General features: G+C 51.1%; 2 protein-coding genes across 2 annotated transcripts; one reads left to right on the forward strand and one right to left on the reverse strand.

Moving 5' to 3' along the window:
• Positions 1 to 11,135: 11,135 nt before the first annotated feature.
• J4E88_001043 (uncharacterized protein) lies at positions 11,136 to 12,500 on the reverse strand (the record flags this gene model as incomplete). Its single annotated transcript, XM_049394715.1, has 1 exon — positions 11,136 to 12,500. The coding sequence occupies one exon, from the start codon at positions 12,498 to 12,500 to the stop codon at positions 11,136 to 11,138; it is 1,365 nt and encodes a 454-aa protein (XP_049260544.1).
• Positions 12,501 to 14,289: 1,789 nt separating this feature from the next.
• J4E88_001044 (uncharacterized protein) lies at positions 14,290 to 16,552 on the forward strand (the record flags this gene model as incomplete). The annotated part of the gene is made up of 2 exons (XM_049394716.1): positions 14,290 to 16,491; positions 16,541 to 16,552. The coding sequence occupies 2 exons, from the start codon at positions 14,290 to 14,292 to the stop codon at positions 16,550 to 16,552; spliced, it is 2,214 nt and encodes a 737-aa protein (XP_049260545.1).
• Positions 16,553 to 22,576: the final 6,024 nt, after the last annotated feature.

The raw sequence follows: 22,576 nt of genomic DNA on the forward strand, positions 1-22,576 counted from the left end.
ACACATCCAAGAACGCGACCAAGACGTCCAAGGAGATGAAGTTTCGCGCGATCCGGGCTTGATCGCACTTGCATGCTGCGCCCGGTAATGCTACTCGGCTTCTGGCTGGGGCTTGTTCAGAAGCCGATGGCGACGTCGCGTAAGTAGGTAATGGATTTGGATGGGCACGGGCTGGCAGGATCCGACAGCCGGCCGCGTTAATGCATGCCGAGGCGAAGCGAAGCGAAGGGAAGGCGCATGCGTCACTCCGACGAGGGAAGGGAAGGGCGGCCTGGGGACACGGCAACGGGACGGTGTTTAGGTTGGGGATTTGAGCCGCATGCAAGACTCACGTCGGAATCGCAGTCTGCGACCTCGGTAATTCACGCCCCAAAGAGTCGCGCACTACTCTTCCAATCATCTCCAATGCCGCACACAAATCCCCCATTCGCCACATTCCCTCCACGCCCACAGCAATCCCCTCCCCAGACCACCCACACCAGCACCATCCACCGACAAATTGCGGAGACTGGAGACTCCGCTTGCTCCAAGCGGAGAAAGACGCACATCCTCATGTGACGCCGAGCCGCACGTTCACCGCCTTGATCCAACCATCGCGTACTTGCACCTGGAGATAGCACCGGTTCGTCGTGATTGTACGTAAATCGCCGACGAGCAGCTCCGCGGGTGAACTTCGGATCGGAGGTTGCAAGCGGCACGCCAATGCTTTGGTGTCGCATGCGGGTTTGGTGGGTCGGTTTTTGAGGACTTTCATAGACGGTCGGGTGATTAGTGATCGTGCTGCCATAAGACGATGATCATGGACTCTTGGTATCTAGATGTTTTGGGGGTTGGTAAAGTATTAAGACTGTTGGCACAGAACGATGACATGACTCGAGGCAACCGACATTTCTCGTGAAGTGCCGAGCGGGAAAGAGGAGGACGAGCATGGGCATTCAGCCATGCCTTTTAGACGACGGTCATGTCGCCATCGACCTCGGTTTTCTCGTGTGTCAGGATCAAGGCATACTGCCGGGTAATATGATGAAGGACCAGGATCGACGGAGATCATGGACTTTTTGTTGAACCACTTGGATGAATGCGGCGCACTCAGAGCTCAGCCATGCGCAGCTATCCCACTCTTTTGAGAAATGGAAAGTCCACGAGTGGAGTATGAAAGAGGAAGGGGGCGGCCAGAAGAAGAGCTCTTATACTCGCCAGGGAGGCGATGCTGCTATTTTGTCTGCATGACACAGTTTTGCGTAGCACGAAAGTCTTTCGGGTTTGTTGCATGAGAACGCGCAGACAGGGGAAGAGGAAGGACATGGCAGTCTTTGTGGTTGGCTTTGGAGGAGACAACGGCATATGTTGGTGATTAACTGATTTTCTGGTCTCACCCAGGCAAACACATGATTGTCTCTTTTCCCCTTTTAGGCTCATGCTCGACGGCGTCAGCGAGCACCCGCGATATTAGATTATACTTTTCGAAGCTGAAGAAAGCCATGCAAATTCGTGATGCAGTTTTTGGAGGACGCGACCAGGCGCAGACATTGCGTGGTTTCCATGTCATTTTTGGAGGTTGGCAACTAGAGAGTGTGATAGGAATGAGAAGGTTGTCAGTCGGAAGAACGGATTTTATACCCAGCTGAGGGGTGCACCATTGAAGCTTAAAAATCTTCGATAGAAGTTCTGGTACAAGGCGGCGAGCCAGGATGCTTCCCGACGGGAGAACCATATGTCCTTTTTGGTCAGGATTTAGATTGGACGCACATAGCAAAGGCGGTCTTACTTTTGCTTGCTCCAACATACAATTTGAAAGATGCGTTTTCGGATGACTGGGAGAAGTTGGTCCGAGACATATAGATGAAGCCCGAGGCTTTAGACAGACGGAACGAGGGAACAAACATAGGCGCTCGCACAAATATTTTGGGAGATTGAAACCCAGAGAAGTAGATATGAGGGAGAAGGTTCTCAATCGAAAGGACAGCTTTTATATCTGTTCAAGCACCAAATCCGGGGTACTCTCCATGTAGGCCTTTTCTGCGCGTTTTGAATCTCAGTACGCCAAATTGGACGTAGGAATAATCTGGAAGAGGAACACATGTACGGCTCAGCGCGCTCTTTTGGCCGCACTGCATCGTTTGGAGACTGCGATGATCTTTTGATGTTCAACTAGGCGACTCGGCCAATCATGTAGTCAATCTCTTTGTCATTTCGGAAACCGAGAGGCAGGCGCAGGACATCCTGGCATTCATCGTCGATTTTGATAGAGGGAAGGAAAAAGTGATTTTGGAAGAAGTGAAGCCCCGTAGGAGCGAGAAGCTGTTTATCTAGTCGTTGCAGAGCCAGGACTAGACTGCAAAAGGCTTCAACCTTGCGCCGACAAGAGTTCAGCAAAGTGGCAGGAGATTTCCGTGGTTCTCGAATTATCATGCTTCAGTCTTTCGAAATGCTCATGAAGGGAGAAGCGGCTGATTTTCGAAGCTAGAAGGCTTCGTACTGCTTGTTTGGAAGACGCCGGCAGGCGCAGGACATGGGGCTCTCAAAGTACTGTTTTTGGAGATAATAGTGAGGAAGGTGTGTTGAAGAAGAGAAGCATTGCAACAACGAAGGTCCTTTTATATCCCCTCTGCGGAGCTATGACTAGAACAGTCTGAGTGTTCAGCCATGATGAGGTGCACCATCACGGTCTTCAACCTGGTCGTGGCGCGTTTCCATAGATAAAGTAGGGATCAAGTTCGTCTCAATCTCTCGCAAGACTCATGCAACGATTCTTGTTGGGTTTTGGAGCATGAAGGCGTCACCCAGCCCTTTTGAAAGGTACTGGGCAGGCGCAGGACATAACTCGAGGGGTATGCCATTTTGAAAAGACCACAAAGAATGTTTGGTGAGAATAGAAGAGCTGCAAGAGCGAGGAGGTACTTATACAGCCATCATGATTAAATCCTTCCAGCGTAGCCTCTTAGGGACGCTGCAAGTATTTAGAAGGTGCCAGCAAGTTCTCATGCGATCGAGGCATTTTGTTTTCGTTCTCTTTCCGAGATTCTCATGTGACATAATCAATGCACTTTGCAGCATCATAATGCTACGGACCATTTTTGAACGACGCCGGCCGAAGGCAGGTCATGTCGCGAAGACCTTGTGATTTTGATGGAAACAATGGGGAATTCATGTGAAAAGAGTAAAGCTCTGTCGGGCTGGAGAAGCTTATATAGCATCTTCACGATCGAGGCTAGACAGCATATCCCGCCGAAAACGCAGTTTTTGAAGTCCGAGCAGGTGGACAGAAAGTGTCATTTCAGACTGTTCAGCTGGTTTTCGGGTGGATTTTGACGTCCTCGCTGGACATACTCATAGACGAGCTGTACAACCCTTCCAAAACATAATAAAATCGTCGAATGCCTCTTGTTCTCAACACAGCCAGTCGCGCACATGCAGCGGGGCGTTGACCTTTTTGGTATTTATAAAGATGGGAATGTTGTAAGAAGCCAGGTGCCAAACCCCCGGAAGACTTTATAGGTACCCAAGATATGGACTGCCTCTTCGACAAGCTCAACCAGACACACATGTATGCTCTTGCGGTTATTTTCATGATGCAGGTCGACGAGGAGAAAGCAGATGAGACTTTCTAGAAGGCGTGACTTCAGCAGAATGGCGATCATTTAGGTCCTTTTTCGATCTCAGCGCGTCCACAGACATGCGCTGAAGCCAACCTATTTTTGGTATTTTGATAATCTGAGAGTGTAGTGAGAAGCCAAGCAGCCAAAGCCACGAAATGAAGACTTTATACGCATTCCACACCTCAAGCTAGTGCTTTCTCGATCCCAGTTCAGCCGGCCTCACATCCGTGCTGACTGCCGTATCTTTCGTGATCCCGAACGACGAGAAAAAAGGCGAAGAACGATGTTATAAGACGCCGGGACTTTGGCCACATGAATAACCTCTGTGGTTGTTTCTGATCCCAACGCACCCGCAGGCATGGCGGCGCTCTGATAGTATTTTAGTGATTTAATAGATTGAAGAGGATATAGGAGTGTATGTGTTGCGGCAAGCAATGCAAGAAGCATGAACCATCCCTTCTTCGTCTTTGTTATCGCACTTTGACCCGGAAGCAGACATAAGAACGTGAGACTCTACTTTGGACATCTGGTGATGGCTTTCGACAGTCCGGGACTCTATCACCATCAAAAAGCTACTCGACTGTTTTTTGTGGTAGATCTCGGCCCGGCCTGCCACACACGTATTTTGAATTCATCGAGTTGGGTGTTGCAAGCAACAGTATATATATATGGATAAGTATGAGTGCAGGGCCCCCGCAGCCTGCCACACACATTGTGTGCTTCCTATCATGGTTCGGTATTTTGATGAAGTAGGAATGTTGTAGGAATGCAAGTTCCTAAAAGCGCGAGGGTTCAGGTCATATGTCGAACTTCCGTGGTTTTCCTGTTGAGTCCTGGAGTCGGCGGCAGACATAGCAAGGATTGCATTCTGCTTTGATGTTTCGTGATAGCTGTCGAGAGTCCAGGACTGCCACTCCATGATGACGATAGTTTTGATGTTTTTCCTTAAGAGTTCAACTCGGCCAGAGCCACATGCGATGCTTCTTTGCATCTTTGGTATAAGAAAATTAGAAGGTGTTATAGGAGTCAATGTCCGAGGCGACGGCGTCTCAGAACCATTCGAAGTATGCAACCACGTTTTGATCTCAACAGAGGCACATTGAATGGTGCGAATCCAACTTTGGTAATACGTAGGGCAAGTACAAAGTAGAGGGATAAGAGTCGGGAGAACCAGACTTCGACACCATGAAGATGAGGTCAGGCTCTTTTCTTTGGATTTCGGCTCGGCTGGCCACGCATGCACGCCCACAGTTACTGTTTTGGTATTTGGGGCCTTGACGATGTATCGGGAGGATAACAGCTGAGGAACTCAGGCTTTATAGAATCCAGCAAGCGCTATGTCCTCTTCGCGTATGGCCCTTCGTCTCAGGCTCGCACATGAGCATGACGAAAAGTTTTGTTGTTTCGTAGATTGCGGAAAGCTTTAGGATGTATGTAGCCAAAGCGCGAGTTCCAGAGACATAAGACTTGAATCTGTGTGATTTATTCTCGTTTCTCTGCCCGACCAAAACCACATAGAGTGCTTCCGTTCTGATTTCGGTACTAGAAATCCTGGAGTGGAAACGATAGCGCGAACTCCACAGCTCAGGAGCATGGAACCTTCTCAAGAACTTTTGATCTCAGCCCACCCGCACATGGACAGATAATAATCAAACTTTAGTAAAACTTCTAGGGAGAGAAGTAGAAGTTTGTAAGAGTCAGAGAGACGAAGACTTCGTAGGCATATGTACCACGTATCGCGCTTTCTTCCAAAGCTCGGCGCAGGACCAGACATAAAGTGGATGCTTCGATGTTTTCGTTGTGTAATGCAGGACAGCTACAAGTGAGTGTGATGCAGTAAGGCAGATCAAGAATCGCGGATGTGAGGAACTGGCAGCATCGGATAGTGGATAGTGCTGTTTTGTTGGTGTCAGCTAGCTGCACATACCTCCAGCTAGTCGTCATTTTGGTGGTCCGCAAAGACGAGTGTGTTTTAAGAGAAGAAAAGAGGGAGCGTAGACCATGTAGTCTTTCTTCGATACTTTTACCAGAAGCCCGACTCTCCCAGACGTCATGTTTCTGGTAGCTGCGCATTTTTGATATCTCTTAAAGACGTGTGTGTTGTAGAAGAAGGAGAGTCGAGGGGTCGAACACGCCGGAAACATAACTGCAGCCTCTGCCACATTTGACCAAAGCTCGACACTCTCGCACATTGGAAGCTTCGCATATTCTTTTTGGTGGGATAGACAGTGAGAGTGGTGTAGAAGAGTAGGAGAAGGACAGCGCAAGACTCGCAGAACATGTATCATTGATGCTCTTCTTTTCCCGATCTCCACCGACTCAACATGGGCAAATGATAGTCGGATTTTGTTGATTTGCAGAGGCGAGTGTATGGCAGAAGTATAGAAGGAAGAATGCTCAAGACTCCAGAAGCATGAATTCTTTGTTGGCTAGTTCTGCTAGCAGATCTTGCTTCAGCCGACCGCACACATTATAAGTTCTGTGTGGGGTTTTTAGTAATTCGCAAAAGCGAGTGTAATGATGAAGAACAGGAGCTGGCGAGTCCAAGACCGCAGAAGCATTTATATCTCCAAATTTCACTTAAAGTAGCAGGTCTCTGCCCGGCCGCCGACACACATTCGATAGATCCTAGAGTGTTTTTCGATACTTCGTAAAGGCCAGTAGAATAAAGAAGGAACAGAAGCTAGCGAGCCCAGGACCTCAGAGACATGAAATGCCCAAATGTAAGTTTCAAGTAGCGAGATCAGACCAGCAAAACTGGCCCATAAAGCTGTCATCCGGCTCTTTTGTGTTTTTGAAACCTGGGGAGGTAGTGAAGGAGCGGGGATTGCGGGCTCTCAGACTCATATCAGGTCGCTTCCTAAGTTTTTAGTAGTAGCTAAAGAGCTTAGAACAGCGGGACAAAGCCATGCATCTCTTCCAGAAGTTTTTCGGTTTTTCTCTTTGATGGAAAGGTGAGTTTGAAGTAGACGGTAAGAGGGTGAGCGCTGCAGAGAGTCGGACAATCCAGGAGCATGGCAACTCGGTGTTGTGTTTTTTAGTTGATTCCACTACTTGGCAGGAAAGAATCATTTATTCATTTTGACCATGGTTTTGATGTTTTGACCGGTTGAGAAAGTTGCAGGAAGATGAAGTTGATAATCCCAGGGGTTTTGCAGCATGTCGAATCAGCAGATCGTTTTGTTTTGGTCTTAGCCCCAGCGCGCACACACATGACGAGTTAGACGTTCATTTTTGGTGTCAGGGAAAGCAACAGAGACGGAGCAAGATGAGAGTTGCGAAGGATTCAGACTCACAGGAGCATGAAAGAGGTTCAGCGTTCTTTTGTAGTCCGTGAAACTAGCCCCGAGAGCTGAGCGGCGGAGACATAGACAGTTTGTCTATACGTTTTTGTGATCCCTGGATCGATAGAGTATGTAAGAGAAAAGGCTCAGAGAGGGGAAGACTCCAGCAGCAAGACCACAATCGTGGTCTAGTTTGTTCTTACTCAGGTGTAATTCCAGCTCAGCACAGGCAAACACATAGAGGTATCAACTTTATCTTTCTGGTATTTCTCAAAGCGAGAGAAGGTAAAGAAGCAGGAAACCAGGAGAGCGCAAGACTCTCAGGCCATGCTACCTCTATGATGTAGTTTTGGTATAGACCCATCTCAGTGAAGTTCATGGGCATCTAACGATCAAGTTTTGGTATTGTCCCAGTCGCGAGAGGCTGCAGGGGAGGAATATGGATGTGCCGGGGACGTGTTTTATATGTCGATATCGAGCCAGCGGGGTTAAGAATAGAGGCAGGCCGGAGAGCGCTTCTCATCCCGTTTATCCACCTTATTTTTAGAAGATCTCCATGGGAAGTAGCGGCGTTCATTTTAGAAAGGCGTTGGTCTTATCTTCTCATCAGGTAGAAGGGTGGTTATTTTGGTAGAGTGAGTTGGCGGCGAAGTCCAAATCATTCCAGAAAACTAGGTGCTTTTCGACTCAACAGAACGAACCATGCGACCTTAGGATATATGTTTTGAACGCGGAGGAGTCGAGACAAAACATGAGCCAGTATGTCAACCTTTTTGGGGGAAAAGAGGAGGAGACCGCTCATCTTGCAGTTCCGCAGAAATTTTGGAGAAAGCTCACAAGGAGTGTAGATGAGGAAAGAAGAAGGAAGCCGGTAAAAATACCTTTTATACACCTCTTGGATAGCGCAATATAGACGGGCAGGTCTCATGAACTCTTTGTGCGCGCTCTTGGAGAAGGAGAGGAGAGAACAGCCCATAACCCGGTCATGTGTATTTTAGACAGGCTCACATCGAATGTGGGAGAGGAAACCGCAGGAAGCCAGCGCATGGGGGGCTTGTTGAGATGATTTGGAAAGCCGAGCGAAGACAGAAAGATCATTTCACTTTCGTAAGGGCTTTTTGGAGAAAGAGAGCAAGGAGGCGCACATGCACTGCTCTTGTAAATGTTTTGGAAAAGCTCACAAGGAGCATGAATAAGGAAAGACCAAGGCAGTCGGCAGAAGAAGAGCTTTTGTACACCCCTTGTAGTGCTTAGCGCTGGAGGCAGGCAGATCATGGAAAGTAGTTCCTGTCGTTTCGGTATGTACCCAACACCACGTCCTCTCCCGTCATGTTCTTTTCATATCACTCTTTTGAGAACAAAATTGTGTTGTTTTGACAAGTTCACGCCAGACCACACCAGTCTCATCCTTGCAATGCGTGTATCTTTTGATCATCCCGTACTGGCCTAGCACTTTTTTGTAAGAGAATTGACACCTCAGAAGAAGACATGGCGCAATTTTCAGCGATTTTAGAAAAGCCGCGCCAGCACAGACATGGCATCGACGTCTGCTGATTTTGGTAAAACACCCGGAAAGATGTGGATTGGAGGAGAGAAGCAGAGGTATCGAGATAGGACTTTTATAGCCGCCTCTTCTAACGTGCTCATGTGATGTATGATCGGTGGTTTTATAAACATGGCAAGGTTTCGAAGTGTTTTTGGGCAAAAGGCGCCGCCTCTCGAGCAAAGACATGTGATATCTGTTGTGTTTTTTTGGAAAACGCCTCGCCGGCGCAGACATTGTTTTTGGGTATGGACATTTTGGTAAAAACATCCAAGAGATGTGTGTTAAAGAAGAGAAGCAGAGGCAGCGACATATTCGCGATCACAATGACTTTGGATGTGCTCATCCTGCCGCTACAAGTAGGATTTGGAACATGTTCCGGAGCGGGCGAATTTTGGTAAAAAGACGTCGTTTCGCAGAAAAAGACATGATAGAGCTTCAACATCTCTTTTGGAAAAGTTCTCGCCAGCGAGGACATATACCGAATAGTGAGGGCCTTTTGGTAAAACACCCAGAAGAATGTATGTTGAAGGAAGGAAGGAAGGAAGCCGCGACGATGTGAGACTTTTATACCGTATTCCAAACATGTACGCTTGCGTTTCGAGTTTTCATCATCTTCTCGAAGTTGGCTTTCCAGAGCCAGAGTCATGCATGTATTATTAATCGATTTAAGGCGCGCCAAGTCAGCCATGGCTCTAATGTCTTCCTATTTTGAAGAGGTAGTTTTTCTTCGACGGAGAAGCAGGCATGTATGGTTTGTCTTCTGATTTGTGGGAGGAGGCATGGTTGATGTCGTTGTGGATTTGAGTGGTCGGCGGAAACGCTCAGTCCCAGAACCATATAGCGGTATGTTGTACATTTCGAGAAGGGCGAAGCCAGCCATTGACAACATGCTTGGGGATTTTGATGGCGTGGTATTCCGTATCAAGGCCAGACAGACATGTATGATAAGCTCGGAGGAGTGCCGAGGGAGACATGCCTTCGTTTCGTGCGTTTTTGAGTAGTAGACGGAGAGGCTCAGTCCCAAAACCATGACATCCATGACCGCAGTTTTTGAGAAGAGCGAAGCCAGCCATGGCTCTGGCACTCTCGCATTTTGGATAATGGTGGACGAAGAAGGAGAAGCAATCAGCATGCCGTTTAAATAAAGACACCCCAGAGGAGACATGGCCAGCGGCGTTATGGTATTTTGAGTAATCGGCGGAGACACTCAGCCCCAGAATCATGAACATTAGGGATGATATGTTGGGAAGAGCGAGGCCAGCCATGAAAGACGTTTCTGAGGCTTTTGAGAATATCAGATTGGGAAGGGGGAGCAACAGTCATAGCCATCCTCGTGGTGTTTTTCGAGAAGAAACATTTTTCAAGCCGCTGAGTTTTTGCGTGATATTAAAGAGGCGGGAGGAGCGGAAGACATGCCGCGTCTCTTGCCACGTTTAGATAGAGTGCTCGAGGGACTAGCCAACCATCACCAGGGGCGATTTGCTTTTTGATAAGACCGGAAGTTGAGGGAGAAGCAACAGACATAGACCTTCAATCAGTGTGATTAAAGGAGCAGACATCTCGGGTCTATTTCTCTATCTTGAGTCGCCAGCCAAAGCAGAGCAGCAGGCATGCCGGCTCCTTGCAAGGCTCTCCAGTGGAAGGGTGCTCAGCGGAGCAGATATGTGGGGCGGTTCTCGGAGTTTTGGGTACTTGTGGAGTTGACGAAGAGCCGAGACAGGGCGGAAGCCATTTACATGTCCGCTGATGGTTTTTAAGGGGCGGTCGACGAAGAAGTCATACTACGTTTTTGTACCATCTTCGGGATTCCAGGTAGTGTTTGAAGAGGCGGGAAGAACGCCAGTCATAGTAGCAGGTGCCGATTGCTTTTAGAAGAAGTGCTCGACGAACGCGCCATACCGCAAACACAGAGTCGTTTTTGAATATTCCGAGGAGTAGTCGAAGAGGCAGCAAGGACGGAAGACATGAATCGGAGTCGAAGAATTTTTGGAAGAGCTGCTCGCCAGCCGCACCCTCCACATCCTTATCTTATCTTTTCGAAGATTTTCAAGCTGGCGAAGAAGCGAGAAGAACAGCAGTCATGACGTGGTCCACAGACGGCTTTTCGGAGAGGCTCTCGACGAATGCATCATGACCACCCTTAGCTGTTCTTTTGAGAAATCCGAGTTGCCGACGAGAGGCAGGAAGAGAACCAGCCATATCTCCTTATTTGCGAATTTTGGAAGAAGTGCTCGACGAGCGCACCATTCGACGTTTTGGTAAAGTTTTTTTTGGTAATTCGAAAGTAGGATTGGAGTCGTAGCCGTAGTTGGCGGAGAACCGGGAAGGACGGCGGACATCTAGAAGAGGAAAAGATGTTTTGGAAGAAGTGCTCGAGGAGGAAGTCATGTCCTAAAGTGACCTCAGATTTTGGTAGATAGTAGACGACGACGTGGTAGGGTGGTAATCGACGAAAGAGGAACCGGAGAAGACATGACCACGGGAGAGGGTGATTTCTGGAAAACAGAGCAGGACGGACGAGCCATCAGCCAATCATCAAACTTTTTTGGGTTTTTTTTCAAAGTGAGAAGTGGTGTGAAGAAGAAAGGAAGGACAGCAGTCAAGCGAGGTTTATATACGCTTCCGAAAGACGAGACGATCAAATTCGTCCCATGGTCACATGCGCGAAGCGTCCAATCCCCTTCCATTTGATACACACCCACCCCACTAATGAACCATAGTCTCCAGCGTCCCAACCGGCCTCTCAACAATATCAATACACCCATCCACAATACTCTTCCTCGCCGGCTCACTACTAACATTCTGCCCACCAAGATACAGCAACCAAACCAGCCTGCCCACCCTCTCATCCTTGACCTCACCCAACCAACTGCTCTTCCCCATAGTCTCCTGCTTATCCCCCTTTTGTACAAGCGGCTGGTACAGCGCACCCAGACTACCGCTCTTATCCCTTGTCAGAATAATGACAGAGCCTTTTGGCGCCTTCCCCTTGCCCTGGAACAGGTTCCGGAACTCTTTCATAGCGACGCCGAAGGACTCGTCTTGGAACTCGCCTTCCTCAACGGGCTTGGGTAGGGATATGGATTTATTTTCTGCGGCTTGTTGGCGGAGGAGCTCAGCTTGCTTGCGGCGGACTTCGTCGGTGCGCGAGGCGATGCCGCGCATCCAGCCGTCTTGGAGGTGCTTGAAATCTGTGCCGCGGCAGGGGACGACGCGGAAGGCCATGTCGACGCCTGCGGTGCCGTCTTTGGCGAGTATCGACTCCCAGATCTTATTGCTCTTCTCGGGGTCTAGGAGGGCTTCGCGGAGGTCTTTCTTCTCATTTGGGATGAGGGCAGAGGCGGTGGGATTTACGGTGTTGATGAGGTGGTTCTGGAGGGTGGATAGGTGGGCGGTTTTGACGTACAGGCCTACGACGTAGACTTGGACGCGCAGGAAGGAGACTTTTCGGATACCCAGACCGAGGAGCGTGTACTCTGCGTCGCTGGTGATGGCTTCGGGGCCGGCGGTGTCGGTGGGGAGGCGGATGGTGCGCGGGAAGTAGGGGACGTAGGAGGTGCCTGTCTCGACGAGCTCGATGGCGTCGGGGTCGGAGGCCTGAGGGTTGTCGGTGTCGCCTGTTGTAGCAATCACCTTGTCGCCGGCTGCGATGACGACCTTCTTGCCCTGGAACTCATCTGCTGCTTTGCGCGGTGCATCGCACTTGGTGGGTGGGCCCATGATCATGTCGAATATGCCGCGACTTGGCTTTTCATCTTTCTCTCCGGGCGGCGGCACGTCCCATAACCGGACGAGGAAGATGGGGGCAATCATGGAGAGCGCAGCACCGAGAGCCAGCCAATTCCGCCTCTTGATCAACTGCGCACGGCGCAAGGCTTCGGCGCGATGTACGGAGACGAAGTCTTCATCTGGGCGAGGGACCTTGGGACGGGCGCCTTGCTTGAGAATGGCCTCGAAGTCTGCTCTGCTGGAGCGCGAGCCCTGGCGGAAATGGGGATTCGAGCGGAGCGGCGCGGGTGTGTTGAGGCAGCGGAATATGGGCCGTCGCGCGGCGAATCGTATGGAATTCATGGTGGCTGCATTGGCTGGGGTAAGTCACGATGGGCGGATTGAGACTTGCAATGCGGAGGAGCAGCTCGGACCAGGCCTCGATGATGTCGTCGCCGGCCCGGAAGCGAGCACCTTAGCGCGGCTTTCACCGAGGCGCGTCGCGTCAGCCCTACGCGGTAATTCTGTGATAGATTGAGTCTACCCCACGCCTCAGTCACTTACAACACACGATGCCTCCACGAAGATCACGACAGGCGGTCTCTCCAGTCCCTATTCAGACACAACGACGGAGGCGAGACGACACTCCCGAAGAAGATGAGGATATCGACATGGAGGACGCTATCAGGGAGGCGCAGGGCAGCGGCAGCGTTGATCAACTAGCAAAGGGTCTGGTGCGGTATGCCTTGTCGTGCGAGCATTCACGGAAGCCTATCAAGCGCGCGGATATCAATGAGAAAGGTGAGTGCATTCGGCCTTCTACATGAAATGGGACTAACAGATGCAGTCCTGGGCTCCTATACTCGCCTCTTCAAAGACGTCTTTTCGCAAGCAAACAGCCAGCTCATGGATGTCTTTGGGATGCAGTTCGTCGAGCTGCCCAAAGCGGACAAAGTGACGCTGCGACAGAAGCGCGGTATGTATCCAGTCTCATTATTACCAGACTCCCTCTGATCTAGCGTCTCCAGCTGCCGCCGGCTCGGAATCCCAAAGCAAGTCGACCGGTATATGGGTGCTGCAGACTACCCTACCCGAGCAGTACCGCATACCAGACATCATCGGCCCCTCGCGACCATTAGCAGCCGACTCAGACGAGATAAACCGAGAAGACTCGTACGTCGGGCTGTACACCATGGCCATCGCCCTCATTGTCATATCTGGCGGTATGATCCCAGAAGGCAAGCTAGACCGCGCTCTCAGGCGCATGAACGCAGACCAGACGACGCCTGTTGGTACCAAAGACAAGACGCTTGCGATTATGGCCAAAGACGGGTATATTGTCAAGATCAGGGAGACGCCTGCCGGGGGCGAGGAGACAGTAGACTACATTGTCGGGCCTCGCGGCAAGGTCGAGGTGGGACGGGAGGGCGTCGCGCAGTTTATACGGATGATGTTTGGGGAGAGTGAGGACGTGGAGGAGCTTGAGAAGAAGTTGCAGCGGACACTGCAGGTGGCGGACGCCCTCAGTGACAGTGCGCCGGTCGAGGCGACCCAAGGAGCATCGCAGGCGGCAGGACGCAAACGCGGGCGGCCGAGGAACGACGACGATGAATAGTCTGATGGATGATTAACAGATAGAGACGCCTATGATACCCTATGTAGTTATGTTAATGCTCTTTACTGGTACAAACGTCATGTTGGGTGATGCTAGCTCGGAGCTCCCCTCAAGGGACCCAGTTGTCGAGTTGCATCATCGGCGGCAAGCGCCCTGGAGCTGCGGGCAGCCGTCACAACAAAGACACGAAGACCCGCGGCGAGGAAGGCGATATTGAGGCACATGTAGTGGCTTGCCATTTGTCAGCGTCACGAGGGACGTCGCGCTGGTAGGTGTGAGGTAATAGGTGGCAGGCGCAGTGGTAGCAGGCGGTCGAGCAATGCCTGCATGTTGTCAAGGCTCACGCAGCTTCGCCCGCCCCTCAAGCGCTTCTGCGCGCCAAGCTGATTGAAACGGCTCTATTTTCCACACCACCCGCCCTTTCTCCTCTCGCTCGCCTCGAACCTACTCGCTCTTGTGTCCTCGACATTCCCTCCATCCCCTCTATCCCTCCATCCCCGCCCCGACATGCCCGCTTAGGACAGACCGCCAGCCACAATGAGCAGCATCGACTCCCTCCTCAACCCGGACGCCGGCCTGCAGCGCCGCCCGTCTGCCACGACGACGACCGAAGACGCTGCCGATGGCCTGACGACGCTGGCGACGCTGGGCAGTGGCCAGCAGTTCGTGCCCGCCCCGACGCGCGAGCTGCCCTCGCCCACGGCCTCGTCCCACGCGCCGCGACGCACCAGCAGCTTCGGCTCCCACCACGCGCCCGTCGAGCCCTCGCCACCCCTCGACGAGCCCCAGGTGCACTCGCCAACCCTCGAGCACTATCACCATGGCTCCAATTCGCCCGAGGAGCAGAAGCGCCGCCAGTCGCTGCTGTCGAGGACCTCGCCCGCCCCGGTCCTCGCGCCAATACAAAATTTGTCTACGGCCCTGCAAGAGCAGACTCAGGACGCCCCCATTGGTCAGGACGTGTCGCAGGTAGTCACATCGGACGACGGCGAACGAGACAGCACGCAGAACCGCGAACCTGCATTAACGCGCGACGAGCCCACCACCTCCCAGATCCGAGAGCCCGCAGCGAGCACCCTCCAGCCCGATTCACACAATGGAAACGCCACTCTGCCTTCGCCTCAGCCTTTCATCAAGGACGAGCCTTCTGGTACACCGCGCGAACACACTCCTGCAATTACCGCCTCCCAGACCGAGCGACAAAGCTCTGTGACGGGCGAGAACATGGACGCCGACACACTCAAGGCGCTTGAGATTGCCAAGCAGAGCGACCTCGGACTGCGGAGACGGAACCAGAGCGCGGCAGAGAGCGCACCATCACCAGTCGAGTCCAAGCCAGCACCTGCCCCGACCAAGAAGCGACCAGCGCCATCGTCCGCCTCCGCCATCAAGAAGAAGGGCACCGCGAAGACATCCAAGCCGAGTAAGAAGCGCAAGGTCGAGACGGAAGATGGCGCGCGCTCCGTCACGCCTACCTCGCGGATTCCCAAGTCGGCGGGCAGCAGGGCGATGAAGAAAGGCTCGCACGCCGGCACACCCGTCCCTGGATCCTCGCCCGCCCCAGGTCACGAACACGCTACCGACGACGACGGCGAATCATCCGAAGACCACAACCTCTACTGCATATGCAAGAAGCCCGACAACCACAAGTGGATGATTGGGTGCGATGGCGGATGCGACGACTGGTTCCACGGCGACTGCGTAAACATGCGACAGGTGGACGAGGAACTGGTCGACAAGTTCATATGTCCGCAGTGCGAGGAGAACGGCAAGGGCAACACCACATGGAAGCCAATGTGCCGGCGGGACGGCTGTCGGAAACCTGCGCGACTCAACCACGGCAGGGAGAGCAAGTACTGCTCCGACGACTGTGGGGTTCTGTTCATGCAGGAACAACTACAACGGACAGCAGGTGCCAAGGGCGCCAACGGGACGAAGGAGAAATCCAAGAAGAAAAAGAAGCCTGCGGAGACTGAAGGCGCAGAGGAAGAAGAACCGACAGCACTCGGCGGCACATTACGAGCCAAGGACCTCAAAGCCCTCGTCGACGCGTCGCCCAACATCCAAGCCTTCAAGAACCTCGGAACCGGCGTCCTCACACCCCCACAAACCGCCTCCCCATCACGCGCAACCTTCCCCTCCAACGGCGAAGACCTAGCCCTGACCGCTGGCGAGATTGAACGCCTGACCGCCCTCCACAAAGAGAAGACCCAACTGAAAGACCGCCTCGAAGTCCTCAAAGACCGCGAGAAGTTCGTCAGCATGGCCAAAGAGCAAGCTGTCCGCCTCGCCGACCGCGAGAAAGTCAAAGCCAAGGATTTCTGCGGCTACGACTCGCGGCTCTCCTGGTCCGACGCCGAATTCCTCCTCTGGCGCAACAGCAAACACGGTCGCGCCGCCTTCCACCACTCCACCCTCACTCCCACACCCGAACAAATCTCCTCTACACCCACACCCCCGACGAACGGCGCCGACGCAATGGACATCGATGTCGATGACAAGGAAACCGCGTGTCTAAAGAAGCGCTGCCAGAAACATCCTCAGTGGCAGAAGCTCAATCTCCAAGATGCGCGCTTCGAAGAGCTGGAGGTTGTAGAAGCGATCAAGGAGTGCGAGAAAGATGAGCGCAGTGTGAGGGACAGGGCGAGGCGGAGAGGCGCGAAAGATGGGCTGGCGAAGGAATTGACGGCTGGTGAGGATGGGAGTAAGGTGGAGAGGAATAGGGAGGGGTGGGTTGAGGTTGTTGCGTCATGACAGCACTCGAATGATCGCGAACTATTGGAAGTAGGAAAGGAAGTAGGAGATGAAGGATGAAAGAAAAAGCTTGGATAAAAGGCATTGGATATATACCCCCATTCCTTTGGATGCGTTATTCACCGCGCACACTCTGAGTATTTGGGCGTTACTGGGCTACGGAAAATAAGCGATATTTATTGCTGTCTTTGGAGCTATATGCTAGGATAGCGGGTTTCATCTTCTTTGCCGGTCTATGAGAGGCGCGGGTATATGCAAGGAATTGCGAGAGCGAGTTAGTATGGTTTAATGACTATTTTACCTTTTGTCCTACGCTGTTCTGGGCTGTTGTTGTGCGTGTGAGGGGTGTTGGAGGACGTGAGGTGGTTGGGTTGAGATGAGTTGGGAGTGGAGAGGTGGTGAGATGGGCCGGCGGCGGCGTATAAATACCTCTCTCGTCCTCTTCCTTCTTTGCTTTCTACATCCACATTCCAGTTCTCATTTTCCAAAATTATAGCAAGCGCTGAACATGTCGCTGTCCAAAAGCAACCGAGATCGGCTTTATGTTCTTCCCTCGCTCCTCCTGAGTCTTTCCAAAAACTTCAGTCACTTTACCGCCATGGTGTCGCGGCAACCCTCCCGAGCATTCTGCAGTACGACGTTTTCTTCAAAATCACGCAGTTCAGACTTGTATGAGCGGCGGAGTTGGAGTCGGGATATAAAAATTACTTTGCGGCTGCTAGACGTTGACTTCTTTCTACATCAACATTCAGACGTTCGGGTTTCCAAAACTTCTGTGGACGCAAAGCATGGGAAGTCTAAAAAAACTACGCAGAACACCATATGAGATTGTCCTTCCGCCTTCTTCTCAAACACAAACTACATTCCCTCATGCCTGTCTTCGCTGTTTCAAAATCAGAAACAAGATGGTCGATGGAGATCGAAATCGAAATCGAAACTCTGGATGACGCCGCTGCCTCCTCTTCCTGCTGGTATATAAACACGCCTTCTCGCGGCTGGAGTGTAGCTTCTTACATCTACATTTTGTTTTTTATTATTCCAAAACGAACATTATTTCCAGGCATGGAGATCAAAATCCGAGGCAATACAGTTCATGTGGCGTTGCATCTCTTCCGTCTTTTCACTACAAAATTTCCTTCCAAAATCCAAAAGCACATTCTGTATGGACCTCCAAATCTTCGCTGCACTAAAATCAACACGTTGCCGACTATGGAGACGAAAAGTCAGTGTACGAGAATTAGATGTTGCGCCTGCACGCGTTCCAATTCAACTCCACTATAAAGCCGATCAGAAAGACACTATGTCTGCCTTCGCTCCAACGTTGCAGTCTTTACTGCCCAAAAGTCGTAACAGCGAGTTCCATGGGAGTTTGAAAACAAAATATCATTGTACTATATGTTGTGCGTCTGCCTGTCGCTTCTCAGCTCGCAGATAGCGTTTGACCCATAGACTCAAAACAGCATCGCTACGACTTATGTCGCAGTCTCGGCTTTACAAAAACACTGCATTTAGAACCCATGATCGCAGTCAAAAACAATGAATCTACGGCTACATGATGTGCGCCTGCCCGCAACATCTCTGGGTCTACATAAACTTACTTCCTGGCGGCTGGATGTCTTCTTCTTTAACAACATTAGTTTCCGTGCTTTACCAAAAATCAACCGCGAAAGACTCTATGAGAGCTCGAAAAATTCCGCAAGTACATCGATATGTTGAGAATGTCTTGACTCCGGCTCAGTCGCATATAAAGCCGCCTCTTTCTGACAACTAGAGCTTCACTTCTAAACCAAACTTCTGGGTTGCATCTACCAAAAAGTACGCAAGTTCTTCCTATGGAAACCAAAAAAACACGAAGACCAAACGGATGGTGTGTGCCTGCGCCTCCTCTTTCTGTTTACACAAAAGTCTTTCATCCAGTTCCATGACTGGACTTCCACTTCAACACCAAAAATCTAACCTTCTTCGGCCTAAAGCAATGAGAACACCTGGCATAGAAATTCCAAAAGCACGAAGACCGGAACGATGCTGTGTGACGCCGCCTTCTTTCCACACGCATATAAAAGCCACCGCTTTTGCCGCGATTACTCCTATACTTCAATGCTACACTCCTGGCATTCTTTTCCAAAAACCTGTGTTGTGCTGATTCATGGAGAATCAAAAGAAAAGTACCAACATGAACATGTTGTGTGCCTCTGCTTCCTCCCTACACGTACACACAAGCCACCTATCCTTCGATCATTCGGAAATTGCTACAAACGTCTGTCATGAGGCTCCATGGGTCCAAAGAAAGTGAACAAGGATCTCATGGAGACCCAAAATAACCTCTATTCTACACACCTATGTTGTGTGCCTGCGCGCTTGGTGTGTACGCATATCAAAGCCCGCCTTTGTCGCGACTGGACTCTTACTCCTACACCATTCTGTCTGGTTTCCTTTCACCAAAAGGCACAGAAATCCTATGTATGGAGTTCCAAAAAGCGGCGATTTCCAACGATGATGGGTGTCTGCCTTCCTTCCTTCCGCACTCCCAAATGACCGCTCTTCGATGATCATGTCTTCCTTCTGGCCCTGGAGCCCCGGCTTGCATCTGTCCGAAATTCTGACAACAGTACAACATGGAGATCTGAGCATAGCAGACGGAGTACCCATGTTGTGTGCCTCCGCTCTCGCCTCTTCTACTCGCATGTAAAGCTACCGACCTTCCTATACCCATCTTCCAATTCAACGCCGACATTCTGATTGACACCTGTCTACAACAAGAAAAAAAAAGCTTCATGGGAAGCTGAAAAGGAACTGCATCTAATTCATGTGCGCTCGTCTGTTTCGGCTGTATCACGCATATAAATTCTACCTGCGGTGGCTGTCGAAGTATCCTTCCTACACCATTACCTCAGCTTTGAGTTATACAAAATCGCGACGGACTCTTCCATGGAGATCAAAAAGGAATTCAAACAACCGCGTGTCCGGCCGTCTCCGTGAGGCTCGCTTCAAAAACTTGTCTTCCAACATCCCCATGATAATGGATATGTCTGTTCTGTACCAATATCCTGCTCTCAAACATATCAAAAACTGTTCGACTACGTGGAATGGAGACCGAGACGCCTTCTGGAGTCTGATATGCGGTGCGTCGCTGCGTCTCCGTTCGGCTCACATATAAAGTCCATCTTCCGGGTTTTACAAAAGTCTCCCTCCTTCACCAACAAACCAGCTTCCAATTTTCCAAAAACTCACGACATTCCCGTGAATGGAGATCAAAACTACGTCAATCCACCCTGATGTGGCGTTTCTGGCTGCCTCCGTTTCGCCCGCGTGCGAAACCTACCTCTCAAGACATTGACACTTGCAAGTATGCTCCTGCTGTACCTATACTCTGGCATCTTACAGCTCGAAAGATAAAGTACTGCTCCTTATGGGGATTGAAACCTTAGCACGATGAGCTCATGCGGTGCGCTTGCCTGTCCCCGTTCAGTCCACATATAAGATAAATCTTCCAACTACTACTGCAGTCTCCCTCCTTCACCAATACCCCAGCTTCCAATTATTCAAAAGCCACTCGCGCCTTCTTACATGAAGCTCGAAAATGACATTGCATGTGTTGATGTTGTGTGGCCGCCTGCCTCCGGTCAGCTCTTACAGAAAGTCACTGTCCAAACGACTATTGAAGTCTCCCTCTGATCCCGCTACACTGACCTTCGGGGGTTCAAAATAGCGGCAGTTCGCCCTCATGAAAACCAAAAGAGATGTTCGATGATGTCATGCGGTGCGCTTGCCGGTCTCTGTGCGACTCGCACCTCAATTCTGCCTTCTGGCTGGCATCGAAGTATCACTTCTACATCGATCTTATGGCTTCCGGTAGTTCAAAAAACTTCACTATCGTCACTATGGGGATCTAAAAACAACATCGACTGCTATATGCGGTGTGCCTGCCTACCTTTGTCCTCCGCGCTTTATAAAGCCTGCAACTTTACCTCCATTCATTCTCCACAAATTTCCAGACTTCATCCCTTCAAAATGATAAAATATATCTTCATGGATATCAAAAGTTCGTACCGCTCTTCAATATGTTGGGCGCCGGTCAGCCTCCATTCCAGCGACATATAAAACCCAGGTTCCGACACCTGAGCTCCTATTCACCCACCATAACGTTACAGACTTCGGCCTTCCAAAGCTAGATGCGTTCCAGATATGAGATTTCGAAAAGACATACCAACAGGACTATGGTGCGAGCTCGCGGAATTCTACGTCGCGTGATAGCGAAAGAACGTGTGAGAGGATATGTTCGAAAAACGCGGTTGAATATGCTGTCCTTTGCGAAAGGTCGAAGGCTACAAAAAGGGAAGACTGTCGCCGTATGGCTGTGGAAGCGGGCGCGGAGAACATCGACTTGATCGTCTGTTTTTTGAATGGCTGTTACCGCTTATCAGGTTTTGCAATGTTTGAGACAGCACCCCGCAAGGTTTATACTCCCAGTGTGGCGACCGCGCTAGGTCTGCGTGTATAAAATACTTTCTCTCATGTGTGAGTCTTCCCTCCTCATATCCACCAAAAGGGCCTGTTGTCCAAAAACACAAGCTGATGTCAGAATGATTTTCGAAAGAGTCTGGTGGAGATGGCATAGTCCTACTTCGTCGGTAGTTGCAAGACATAACAAGAGGAGAAGTGATCGAGATGGATCCAAAATTCTGACTCGGAGATTCGATGCGTTCAGACGTCCGGGGAAGTTGATCCAAATCGAAGGGTTAAGCGCCGATGTGTCGGATGCTTGCTTCCGTTCAAAGGTCATAATCAAGGTGTCTATGTTTCTCGAGTTCGGGAGTTGGAGCAGGGATAAGCGTATAAATTGAACATCGGCAGTCCGCTCTCTTGATCACCGTGGTACCTGCCGGCTACCGTCGATACAACGAAATGGAAGAGGCACAGAAATATGGAAAGTTGTGAGACTGAGAGATATGGAGGCGGTATAAAGTGCCGCCAAATCCGGTGACATCAGGATATCGATGGAATATTCCGCGGGCACCAAATGCTCGATACGAGTCGTGGCGATGCAGATAAGTCGGGAGTACCTGGTGTGCAAGATGAGGAGGAAGAGAAGTGGGACTAGCGTCACACGTGGCGACGTTTTGAGGCAACCTTTTGACACATGGTCTAGCGCAAAGACGTCACTTAGAGTTTCCATGTCACCGTTCGGTCGCTCCCTCCCAAGGTTTGAAAACGCCGTTCCGGCAGTTCCTGTAAAAACCACGTTCGATCAGCTGATGCGCTCACGTTGCTGCTCGCTCCCGCGAGGTCACCCCGGAATGATCTGGCGGGGTAAGGCTCAACGATCAGGTACACATCGCATTCCGCCTCCAGATCGCACTCACCCACTACCACCTCGGTCAACATCCAGCCGACGTCTCGGTCAAGATGCCATCCTGAAGTCGAAGCTTTCGGAGCTTAGGCTGCCACGTCCGGTATAGCGCAGCGCTAGAGCCGTTCCTCGGATCAGCGGGACCCGCTAACGATCACCCGTACCATACTGCGAGTAGGAAGATCGGCCCAGGTTTCGGCACACCAAGGCAGGACGACTACACCTCTTCTGTCAGTGTCCGCTACTTGCATTGTAGCTCTCTCGACGAACTGTTCGCGCCGCTGTCGCACTTGACTATCCCGCGCTAGGCTGATTACTCACTTGCTTTTTCGATAATTTCCGACCTCACTTCCACATCCTCACCATCCGTTTGTGGTACTTCCACCGACGCTGCACCTCCCCTTGTTCAATCGCCGTGCCGAGGCTCGATGCCGATCGACGGCAGGGAGCAAGAATTGGGGGCTCTCCTTGCGGCAGGCTCCAAACCACATACAGCAGGCAAGTATACCGAACGTGGTAAGGCCAACAATCCGCGGACCCGCATGAGCGATTCAGGACCTGCGCCTAGAGACTGTGAGGCGCACCGGGTGGTCCAGTGTCCACCATGGTGCAGTCGCTACCCCGAAGCACGACGAATGCGATATGGCATGTCATTGGAGGTTTTGAGACTCGACCCCCACTTCCTGGCTGTTTCGAGTAGACGGCATAGGATGGAATGTT

This window comes from Alternaria novae-zelandiae (assembly GCF_023758075.1).
Source record: "Alternaria novae-zelandiae strain BMP 2774 chromosome Unknown scaffold_1, whole genome shotgun sequence".
NCBI lineage: Eukaryota > Fungi > Ascomycota > Dothideomycetes > Pleosporales > Pleosporaceae > Alternaria > Alternaria novae-zelandiae.